A 12149-nucleotide genomic window follows, 5' to 3' on the forward strand; every position below is an offset into this window, starting at 1 on the left:
ACACCGTGGGCAGCAGCCATGTGTGCTCCCCAGGGAAGGAGTTTCCCGTAAGCTGCACCCTCCCTGCTCCTTGTTTGCCAGACTGGCCCTGGCAGCAGCCCCTGCTGGCAGCACAGGCCCCTCGTGCTGAGTGCCAGAGCTCCTTCCCCATTGCTGCCACCCAGGGCCGGGCCCAGCTCACACTTTCTCAGCAAGGTCTGAATCGCTGCCAGCACAGGATGGGAGGGACGAGCTTGGAGTCAGGAGCTGCTGGTGCTGCACTCCAGCTTCTCCTGCCCTGGCTGGAGGACCAAAACGTGCTTGTGGCACTTCAAGGGGCCAGGAAGACCAGAATTTGGGCACAAGTTTCTTACTCAATTTCTGGCAAAAATGTTACAAAAAGCAGAGTTTCCATGGCTGCACAGGGTCTTCACTGCACCCAGGAAAGGAGGGAAGGGCAACACACACACACGACTGCAGCACAATAATCTTTATTGGTAACATCAGTGGAGCACCAGTAAACCATTACTGAGTGTAGTGGTGACACACAGCTGAGGCACATGCTAAGGCACTTTTATTATATAAAAAAATTTAAATTCTTCTGTGACAACAATCAGGACAGGAGGGTGCTTCAGGCATACAGTATGATGCTTCGTATTTAAATCTTACTTTGCTCATAAGTAGGTCTAAATGCAGCATATACAATATGGTTAAGAATACAGGTAAATCCAGCAACCAGTGTATGGTGTAGAAAAGTAAAGACTATCTGTATATAACCATGGTCCCAAGAGAAAGGCAGTGATAAAGACCTTTATTTTTTTTTTTCTTAATTACTTATTACAAGAAATACAAAGGCCTTACATATATCTGTGCAGATTAAAGGGTTTTTAATATACTCTTAGTCAATGGTGCACAATAACTAATCCCAACCCCTGGTTACAGAGCAGGTGCAAGAGGTTTGGAAATGTCAATAAGAGGAATTTCCCTCCCCTTATCCCCACCCTCTGCCCACTACCCTATTAATTTCCTCTAGATTCTGTCTATTACCATTAAATATATTTGGTCCCCCAGAGATTCTCGGACAAGCACAAGGACATTGCTCTGCTCCCCCAGCCTGTCATTAACTACTGGTCCACACTACCTTAGATGAAACCATTCAGAGGCAGAGACACAAACAGGACATCATTGCACTTCAGAGATCTGTCCAGACAGGAAAAAGAAGAAGGGAGGAAAAAAGAAAAAAAATGGAAAAAAAAAGAAGACGCAAGGAAAAAAAAAAAAAAGACAACTTTGGCAAGTCCCCCAGGTAAGCTATCCCAAGAGGAGTTTCCATCTTCAGCCCTCCTTGGAAACACAGGGAAAGAAGAAAGGGCAAATTGCCATGGCCAAAGCACACCGTTTTTCCTGAAACTGCTCCCAAACCACATGGGTGGGCAGATTAAAAGAGGCAGAAGTCTGAGGTCACTGAACATGATTGCCGAAAGCAAACAAAGAGGGAGGGGAAAGAATACAGGATGAAGCTTCCCTGCAGCTAGAATTGAAGACGAAAGGAGATTTACAGCAAAAATAATCTTTTCCTAGCCCCACTCCCTCCAAACAATAAGGATTTACCAGCAGACATGGCACAGACAGTTCTACAGGCCTTTGCAGTGGCCAAACTGCTGGTCAAATTTCAGAGCCCTGGCTCTTTGGCATTAAATACAAAGAGGATTAGCAAACTGGAAAGAGGAGAAAACTAGGAACACAGATGCCCGATGGCTCCAGACACACAAACCTGGGCTTGCTCTGCAGATCCCCAGCCAATTTAGGAGGAGAGGGATTGCTGAAAGTCCAGTGGAAGAGGGGAGGGTAGGTGGGTCACTCCCTTACATGTAACCTGGGTCAAATGGGAGGAATTATTCAGTAGCTTTGGCATCACCAGCATCTGCCTTGCCATCCACTTCCTCGTCGGACACCGACTCTCCTGTTCCCTTCCTGACCATCCGGCGCGTCATGACGAACGGCAGGTCCCCACGCCTAGGGAAGGACACACGGCATGTCAGCAACGTTCCACCAACTCACAGGGGCAGGCTCTGGGATGAGGTGGGGAAGCACCTGGCCCTGCTGTTTGCTGTGGGCACAAAGCTCATGCTGCACTGGCTGACAAGGCGTAGCACAAAACACTCCTCCTTACCTGAGTTTGCTCTTCAGGGAGCTGACTTCTCTGTTCATGGCATCTGCTGTCTCGGTGGCATCCTCCAGCTCCCGCTGCAGCTTCCTACGGGATGCATTGGCTCGCTGGGCCTCCTCTTCTGCTTCCTCCAGCTGGCGCTTCAGCTGCTTCAAGCGCATGTTGGCCTTGTCCGCCTGAGCGTGTATGGGGCAAAAAGTAATAAGAACTCAGTGATTCCCCAGAGTTGCAGCACAGTAGTTAGAGCAGTAAAAAGCAGAGTTTCCAAAGCACCCTCTTTCATTTCTGAAGGGAATTTCCTAGGTCTTGAGGGGTCCTAGTTTTTCTTTAAAAGAATCACATTTTCATCTGTCTCATCTTGTAATTATTACAGTGACAGAGAAGAGGAGAAATCCATAGGATGGTGAATGCCTTGGTCATAGAAGGAAAAGCCTGCCCCCCAGAAGATTCACAGACACTGCAGGTGCCTGTGATGTGTCTCACAGACATATCAGGTACCCACCTGATCTTTGAATTGCTCAGCATTACGCCTCTCATCATCCACCTGTAGCAGGATGTCTTTCAGCTTCTTCTCGGCACGGCGCACCTGTTTGCTGGCAGCCTGGCGCTCCCTGAACACAAACACAGGGGGGCTCAGACAACAGCTTATCTCCCACTGTCCCCAGCAAGACCACCTAACCTGGGCAAGTTAGAAGTGAGGAAGATAGCAAAAGTCCTCCTTAACTTAGGAAAAAAAAGGGGATGGGAAACAATGTTCCCCAGAAATGACCAAAAGGCTGATGTCACATGGACAAGAGCTACAGAGGGGCAACAAGTGTACCGCAGCTACAGTTTTAGGAGTGGTTGAATTCAGAAGAAGCTCTAAGTATTTACTGTGAAAAACAAGGAAGGTGTGCCAGGATCTTACTTCTGTGCTACTCTGTATATCTAGGGTGAAGCTCTCACTCAGACAAATCAGAATTAAGAAGAGCTTAAAATTCCAGAAGGGATGGAAGCTGGTAAAGCAGACAGAATTTCTTCTAGTACATACTTGGTCTCCATGTCCAACTGCTCTTCCAGCTGTGCTATCTTTGCTTCCAAGGCTGTGATGGTAGCCTTGTACTTGGACTTGACTGCGCTCTCCATCTCCTGCAGTTTGAGCTTGAGCTCCTTGTTCTGGCGCTCCATCTGCTGGCGAGCGTTCTCGTTCTTCTGCGCGTTGCTGCGCTCGGCGTTCAGGTCGGCGTTCATCTGATCGATCTGCACCGAGACAGAGATAAGGATTGCTCAGCACAGCCAGTGCTTCTGCTCAAAGGCTCATTTATTTCTCAGAATCAAAAAGAACAAGGACCCTGAGGGTGAGCTGAATACTTGGAATAACTCTGATACAGAGGGAGCTATCTGCAGGCAGGACACTTCTCAAAGTATCTTAGTTTACCCAGATTTTCAAAGTAATTCCTTGAATAACAGGTTTATCAACCCCCTCTTAGGGCTAACTAAACTTGCTAATCACTTTCAGTGCCCTCTGGGACTAAGGCCATGGTCTGGCACTTAACATTAATTATCAGTCTCTGAATTACAAAAATCCTGAAGCAAGTGGATCCAATACACGTGCTTTACTAATTTATTGGGTTTTTTGGTGTCTATTTCGAGTACAAAGCAGCAGCTTTAAAATCCTGACTTACAGAGGTAAAAGGGCAAGAACTTGCCTACTTTCAAGCCAGGGCTCTGGCTGATAGTCAACCATGTAGAGAACTACACTCTTGTCTATCAGAATTAATAAGCCCTTTGGAAAGCCATCAGCCCAGATCCTCGGCTTTGGAGTGCTAAGAAAACAGCATGCTTGACTCTCAAGCTGGGCAGACAAAATAAGGCATGCAACAGGCAGACCAAGATCGTGGTTTCTATAGCAGCCTAACAAATTTCATATGTTCAGTCCATTTGAAACAGCATAGAACTGGCAGAAAAGTAATTTTCTGAACACATTGTGGCACTCTTCAGCATGTCAAGTTGAAGCAGCATGCCACAGATCACCTTTCTCAATATCCCTTTGTACAGAAAAAATAGACTGGGAGGGGGGTGGTTTGGTTTAAAATAAACTTGGGAGATTGTTCCAGCTACCCAATGATTTTAAATGGTCAACGCCAGGGAGTTGACATAATTTTGGTTGCTATTTTCTGTACTGTGGTATTCAGCTGTTTCATCTTGCTCACACTTATGGCCTTCTGAGGGCCTGCACTGTGCGCAAGGCAGCTGCTGGCATTATTCAGAGCACAGCTGGACAATTCACAGACACCAAAGAACTCCCATGGGCTGCTGCAGCCTCAACAGGTACCTGAAGATTTGCCTTCTTGAGCCGGTCATTGATTATCTCAGTGTTGCCCTGTTCTTCTTCTAACTCCTCCTCCAGCTGAGCTATCCGTGCCTCCAGGCGCCTCTTCTCCTCCATGGCCAGTGCTCTACAGAACACAGAGGCAAGAGAGCATTAATGCAGCACTGATGGCATCAATGCCTTGGGGAAAACTCACCACTTGTACACAAAATTAGCTCAGTCTTTAGGGACCAGAGGAGATACAGTGTGTGCTGCAGTCTACATAAAAAAAAAACCAGGCCAAGAAGTGTTTTCTCACAGCAGCTCCTCCTTCCTCAAACGGGGAACATGACTCACCCTTTACCACTGTTGTTGGCAATCTCATCAGCCAGCTCATCCCTCTCTTGCTGGGCCTGGCGCTTGGCACGCTCAGCAGCTGCAAGTTCCTGGAATGAAAACGAGACGGACACTGATCCAATAGGAAGCTACCAATTAATGCAGCATAGGAAAAAGGAGTTACTGGTAATGGCTGGTATGGTCTCAGCATGATCCAAAGCTAATTCTATGACATGGCCTGTTCCCTGTCCACCCCACAGCTTCCTTTGCTTTGCACACTCCTATCACAGCTGTCAGGAAAGGGCCAAAGTCGGCATTTTGAATTGGACCTCATATTTGAGCAGAGCAAAAAGTACAAAATAAAGGAAATAAACACTCCAGCTTAGATTGCTACATATAGTTCTTGGCCAAAGAAAACAAACCAACTCTTGATTTTCATGCATATTCCATTACCTCCTGCAATTGGATCATCTCTGCCTCCATGCTTTTCAGCTTCTTCTCGTTTTCTTTGGCCTGTGCCAAGATCTCTTCTCTGGAAGTGCGTGTGTCCTCCAGTTCCCGCATGTAATCCTTCATTTGTGCCTGAAAACAGAGAATAGAAAGGGATGAATTTCAGAGCACTCATACTAAGAGACATGGTTTGTTTGTCTTATGGGAAACCTGGATGGAAAACAAATATGGATTCATTACTCTTCAGCAACCACAAAGGTTGCTGTAAAAACAAAAGGATTCATCCTTTTTGCATTTCACAAGTAACATGTGAAAATATCAATAGAAGCGAACAGGATTGCTTTTTGTAGAAAAAAAGTTTTGTCAGATAAATGGAGAGGGGAAGGAAAGGTACAGGGAGCTTCCTAGTGAAGCAATGGAATGAACAGTCTAGGGAGGATTTAGTTTTTCCTGAGAACAGGTCAGACAACTGCTTGCAGGAATTTAAAAAGCACAACAGAGCCATCTTGGGGCAGGAGTAGGCCTAAATGTTATTTAAGGTCCTCTAGTTTTGCAACTCTGTAATCCTTTTCAAAAACAGGGACCTTGAAGCAAGCACTAGAGTAGACTTTGTCTCCCAGGGAGTTAAACAGGCAGATTGGGATTGGAAGGATGCTTGAGATTGCCAAAAAATCTTTCACAGTGAACTGCTGCAAGATTCTGCTGCTCTTGTGACACTGATGCAATGTTCTGGCAAGGTGAAATCTTGCATCCTGTTTCCCTGGGTAAAAACTCTGCCCTGACAGCTGAAACAGCTGCAATCTTCACCTGCAGTTTGCGCAGCTGCTTGATGGCTTCTTCACGATTCTTGTTAGCAGTGTCTATATGGCTTTCCAAATCCTTCAGGTCCATCTCGAGCTTCTTCCTGGCAGCCACAGCCATGGAGCGCTGTTTTCGTTCATCCTCCAGTTCTGCCTCCATCTCCCGAACCTGTGTGGAGCAGCAGAGGCATCAGCACTTCAGCTCCTTCCTTTCCCAGCACCCACCTCTCGAATTCCCCTTTCAAAGGCTGTGTAAGTGCAAGCACGTGACTTGTCTTCATTCTCCCTGGCAGGGGGATGGGGCTGACATTCCTCACTAATAAAGCCCCACAGGTTCCTGTGATAGACAAAGACTATTGGAACAATCACACAAGGGAGGAAGTCTGTCACAGCTTTGCAATATTGCCTGGAGTATTAACATTAACAGCAATCTTTGGATTGGCACTGTCTGCCTGACCATCTCTGGATAAAAGTGCCTTTGTGCACAGAATGCATTGAGGATTTACAGAGCAGTTCTTACTTGTCTGATCAGCTGTTTCTTCTTCTCTTCATTCTGTTCATCACGGCCCTGGAGGTCCCGGTCAAACTGTGCCTTCATAGCCTGTTGGTTCACTTCTAGCCGCAGTTTGGCATCCTCTGTGGCCTGCAGTTCATCCTCCAGCTCTTCCAGCTGCGTCTTCATCTCCTCCACCTGCTGCTCCAGGGCTCGCTTAGCTTTCTCCAGCTCATGGACCTACAACACAGTACCACACGTGAGGTTTCTGCAGAGAGTGCCAACAATTTAATCTACCCTAACAGAAAAAAAGGCTAAGAACAGCCATTCACATCAGACTGGATACAAGAACACTGCACCTTGTCCCTTGTATTAGGGCAGATGCACGCTGCCAGTCTGAACCACAATTACTGTTAGTTCTGGTTGTTAGTGTGTGGTGGTGGGGAGAAAGAGAAAAGCATTTGTCAGCCCAGTTCTGACTTAGTGAAGACTTACCAGACCTGGACAATCTCTGGTTCTGATAGAATTCAAGAAAATACTTTTTAGCCTCTGAATTTATTATTTTCCTTAATTAACATAACATTTCTCTTTTTTTTTTTCAAATATTGGAGGTAATGTCTTCCACTGCCTGGCTAATTGCTGTATTTTACATATCAGGTTCACACCATATCTTCATCTCCGCCACAAGGATACCAGGTAATTTTCAGCTTTGATAATGCTTCATTTGGGTCATTTCCAACCCACCTTTACCACTTAGTGACATAATACAAACATAACATCCACAAACTCTCAATGTATCCAGTACTCTCTACAACATTCCTCTGTGTTACCACTGGCATCAGCTTTTTGCAGTACAGAAGTAACAGTATCGACTGTGTGACATTTCCTGCCCAGACACTTCAACTGAATACTTACACTTTTCCCAACATCATCCTTGGAGCTCATGAGATCTTCCATCTCTGCACGGAACTGCTTATTCATTCGTTCCATCTCAGCCTTCTGCTCTATGGCTTCTTCCAGGGCTCTGGCCAGGGACAGGGCCTTGGTCTCCTTCTCCCGGGCCTCTGCCTCAGCGCGGTCCCGTTCCTCTGCGTACTTGGCAGAGATGGTCTTCTCCTCTGCCAACAGCTACAAGAGCCCAGCATCAGTATTCTGAGAAATTACTGATCATTTGCTAACAAGGTAAACATGCATCTTTTCATCAGGGCCTTCTTAATAGTGTTCTTCCATGGATAGAAGGAATCAAGAAAATGCAGCTTCAGAGAATGAAGCACACTATTCCATCTCTAACAACTGTGCTGACCCCAAGTAAACAAATCCCTGATTTCCTAGGCCTCCAACCTATTATTTTTAACCTTCTCTGAGATGATTTGCAAATGACACTTCAAACTCTATCTTGGTTTTGATATAAATGTTATCCCTTTGGGAAAAGGAACATTGCTTAACTTCCTATTCATAGAACAAAATTAATTCACTTCTATTAAAGCTTTTTTCCTCCACTCTACGTGCTCTGCCTTAGTTCAGAAATAAATATGCATTCTCCAAGCAGTATTGCTTAGGTATTCTTAAAGCAGACCTATCAATAAGATGTACCTACTGAATGCTTATGATTGAAGTCATACCTGATCAAACTTCTTCTGCTTCTTCTCTAGGTTGGAGACGATCTGCCGCTGATGGTCCAAGTCCACAGCCAGGTCATCCAGCTCTTGCTGCAGGCGGGTCTTTGTTTTTTCCAGCTTGTCATATGCAGCTGTCTTCTCTTCGTATCGCTGGCTCAAGCCCTCCAAGTCCTTCTGCAGCTTCTTCCTGGCTTCCTCTGCTGACTCAAGGCAGCCCAGACCATCATCCATCTTCTTCTTTGCATCTATTGCCTAAAGGACCAGGATTGCATATGAAGTCACAGAAAATGTTCTGTGCAGTTTACCAGCACTGGAAGTTTAGGACTTTCAAGTAAGAGAGTCTGAAGGTACCACTCCCTGCTCAGATATTGTATGACTAAATTTCCAAAGGAATTCCTGGACAGAAATCTACAAGCAGTTCATATGATTATCATCAGAGACCACCTCATTTCCTCTCACGCAATCAGCAAAATCACCCTTGCTCAGGAAAGGCTGTGTTACTTAAAGTCAATTCTGCATTTAAATTTTACTTCTCTCAAGACAGACCTGTACTTATCCTTCCTCTCTAAAGTCACTGGTTTATGGGATGCAGACTCTGTACCTGTTGCTGAAGAATAGAGATCTGTTTCTCCAGGTTTCTCTTTGCCTCCTCCTCTTCTTCCAGTTGCTCCTTGAAAGCATTCTTCTCATCCTCCATTTGCTTCAGCTTAGTGCTGAGGCTCAGTTTGAGGCGAGTCTCCTCCTGCAGCAGCTCCTATAAAGCAAACACCCCAGTGGAATTCAGCACCACTCGTTGGATTTAAAGGCTCACAATCCTCATCCACTCTCTCCAGGAGTGCTTCTGAAGTTGAGTTTAAGCATGCAACTAATTTCACAGATAAGATAACTGAAGACAGAATTTAAATAACTGCCTTTCAGTGAGTCAGTATAGAAACAAAATATTCAGAAGGGTCCTATTCTCTCCTACACTCCAATCATTAAAGTAAACTCCTTGCCACACAAGCTTTTCTCAAGGCCTTACCACACAAGCTTTTCCACAGTCCTTTCTCAAGTCTTCCCAAGTAGCACAGAAAGTATTCAGACCTTTCCCAACAACAGCATGACTGTACTCTGATATGTGTCTCTCTCATATTCCAGTACCAAAGGAACACACAACAGACCCAAGTGCTCTTGCATGGTTAAAAACAATGCTGGTCTCAGCAGAACTGTACAGCACTGGTCATTTACCAGCTTAGGGCACAACAACATTGACTGACTTATGCTGCCAGTGCTTGAGCTGAAGGATCTGTAAAGATTAACCAATCTTCAAACCTAGTGCAGAATTTTTGTATTGTGTCCTGTCTTTGAGTATGTTTTTTAAAGACTAGTAAGTAGACAGAACATCAATGACTGTCCAAGGCTACTTATTATTGATGTGCTCTCCTTTCCCTTCCAACCTCCTTAGCACTCCATGCTTGACCTTAAGAGTCACATTCTGCTAACTGTAAGTGCATGATTTTCCCAAGTGTAAGACTAAGGATGATTTAATTCCTGAAAAAAACCCAAAATTATTTGAATCTATCACTTCCCCAACATCCACTGGGAAATAAAACTTTCTGCTTAATTTGACAAATTTACTGGAAATCACACACATATGCACACACACACAGACACCCTGTCAAACACTTGACTATGAAGATCTCACACAAGAACTTCAAACAAGCATTGCAGTCAGCTGAAGCACTTAAGTGCTCTCAGTGGAAAAGTGATAGAGGAGGATTTCTAAGCCCAAGACAGGGAAAGTCACATATATTCCACAGGCTGAAGAAGCAGAAGGAAGACAACTAGTTTTTTTTTTCTGTAGAAATGCTCTCAGTGCCATGCAGTTTAAACCCCTTAGCAAAAAAAAAAAAAAAAAATCCAGACCCAATCCTTTGAATTGTTGTATAATCAGTACTTAATGGCATCCAGAGTGATTCCTCCCTTTACCAATGTGTAACAGACACAGTTGCCTTGGTTTCCAAAGCTCTCACCTGTGTATCCTGAAGCTGTGATTCCAGAGCAGAGAAATCCTTTGCTAATTTGATTGATTTACTGTCAGACTGGTTCAGAAGACCTGTGACATTGTCCAACTCAACCTGAAGGAGAGATCAGAGTATCAGTTACTGAATGCATCAGCAAAAACAAAAGCAGGAAGAGGCGAGCAGCTATAAGACCTAAAACTGAAAACAGAGGCATCTCTCAACAGGAGGACATGTGTATAATCTTTCAAGGAATGAACACATCATTTCCACAGTCCCGGGAATTAAATATGAGAAGCTGAAATGAGATTCTTATTTCAGATCACCTCAACAGCCTTCTGATTTTGGTTGGTTTGGGTTAAGGCCTATATGAGATTTTAGCCTGGTAAGCAATTGTAATTTTTTTTAACTCGCTCTCTATTTTATACCATCTGCTTCAGGATTATATCTAGAGTCTCAAAATTAGATTTTCATGCTTCAAAAGGTTGTGCATATGCTAGTAGTGTTTGACTTTTAATGATGACCCTCCATAAAGGAGAAGGCCAAAGACAATGTTTCATGTTACTCTAAGGGATTTGCTGCTCCTTTGAAGAAAGGAGGAGAAACCCATAAATTCCCACATCATCCTTGACATGCCATCAACCATGTGACAAAACTTCCAGACACCATCTCCCACAAGAGTTACACAACCACCAGTCTGTGTGTACCATTCCAGGTGCTCCAGCAGCTGAGTGCTCACAGAGCTGTGCTGTGCAAACCACTGCCTGTCTTCAGGGGGCACAGACACTCTGACTCCTTGAGCCTTACAAAACTCAAACTCCAACAGCAACTGGTTATTTCACCTTCTCAGGGCTGCTCAAAATAAGTAACATCAATCCAAATATCCTGGTCTGGCAATGAGTTAAGGAGTTTGCATAGCCCTTGGGAAGCAAATGATGGATTTGCTGTTTTTAGGAACATTATCCTCAGGAGGAGCAGAATTTTTGAACTAGCCATGGGGAGACACCACCCTACAACCTTTTCTCTTGAGCCCTGGGCTGAAGGTAAGCAAAAGCCATGCCACTCACCTGCAGTTTGTTAACCCTCTCAGCCAGTTCAGTCTTCACTCTTTCGCCTTCTGTAAATTTCACCTGCAGCTCCTGGAGCTGAGCATCCACTTTTTTTCGCTTGTGCTCAGCATCGCCTTTGCCCTGCAGAAGAGCCTTCACCTCATTGGATAGCTCAACCTTCTCACTTTCCAGAGCTTGTTTTGCTTTCTCAAGATTTGCTTTCACCTGAAGAGGAAAAGAAAAGGTAACAAAACCCCTCAGACTTTACATATGGCAGGATCCAGTGAGTACATGTTTTTCCAACAAGCAAGCTAATGCTGTATGTTTAGCAGTTAAGTTGCAGACTGCTTACTCAGAAAACAAGATGAACAGCCTGTCACTGATTATCAGAGACAATCTAACAATCAGAGAAGACAACAATACAGAAAAAAAAAAAGTCCTGCACCATCAGATTTCCAAATTAGAGGTTGTACAAGCTAACAACTGCTAGCAGTGAGAAGAATATCTTGGATAAGCAGTCTAACACGCCTAACAGGAGAAAAAAGAATGAATGGCACTATTTAGAACAGCTTTATATATGCTTCATGGAGAAAAACGATCTACCAAGGGAAGAACAACACATGTATGAGTATCATGAACACTTCGTGCTCTTCTGCACTGTCATTTCAGATTGACTGCTTTGGCCCTGTGTTTTTTGTTCCACATACCCGTTTGGTTTGTTCTAACTGCTCTGCCAGATCTTCAATAGCTTGTGAATGTTTCTGCCTCATCTCTTGGATTTGAGCCTCATGACTCTTTGCCTCATCTTCAAGGGTCTTCTTCAAAACCGTTACTTCTTGCTCTCTCTTTGACCTGCAAAATTCACAAATTCCATTTTTCACAAATTCCATTTAAATGTCAAGGAGGGAATCAAACAGAGGTGCATATCCACCAACACCACCTCTAATGCATGAAAATTCCAAG

At 44.6% G+C, this 12149-nt stretch overlaps 1 protein-coding gene across 1 annotated transcript in view; it reads right to left on the minus strand.

Annotated features, from left to right (window-relative positions):
- Positions 1–454: 454 nt before the first annotated feature.
- The window catches only part of MYH9 (myosin heavy chain 9), a 70251-nt gene continuing 58556 nt past the window's right edge, over positions 455–12149 (minus strand). The window contains exons 27-41 of the mRNA XM_066549558.1: positions 11894–12038; positions 11205–11411; positions 10150–10254; positions 8739–8891; positions 8141–8389; positions 7434–7646; positions 6546–6758; positions 6033–6194; positions 5229–5357; positions 4797–4885; positions 4464–4587; positions 3180–3388; positions 2652–2760; positions 2153–2325; positions 455–1995 (exon numbers count right to left, since the gene is read on the minus strand). Of these exons, the coding sequence (XP_066405655.1) occupies positions 1875–1995; positions 2153–2325; positions 2652–2760; positions 3180–3388; positions 4464–4587; positions 4797–4885; positions 5229–5357; positions 6033–6194; positions 6546–6758; positions 7434–7646; positions 8141–8389; positions 8739–8891; positions 10150–10254; positions 11205–11411; positions 11894–12038 (2401 nt within the window). The 3' untranslated portion in view covers positions 455–1874. The remainder of the gene's footprint in view (positions 1996–2152; positions 2326–2651; positions 2761–3179; positions 3389–4463; positions 4588–4796; positions 4886–5228; positions 5358–6032; positions 6195–6545; positions 6759–7433; positions 7647–8140; positions 8390–8738; positions 8892–10149; positions 10255–11204; positions 11412–11893; positions 12039–12149) is intronic.

Source organism: Molothrus aeneus, chromosome 5, assembly GCF_037042795.1.
Source record: "Molothrus aeneus isolate 106 chromosome 5, BPBGC_Maene_1.0, whole genome shotgun sequence".
Taxonomy (NCBI): Eukaryota; Metazoa; Chordata; class Aves; order Passeriformes; family Icteridae; genus Molothrus; species Molothrus aeneus.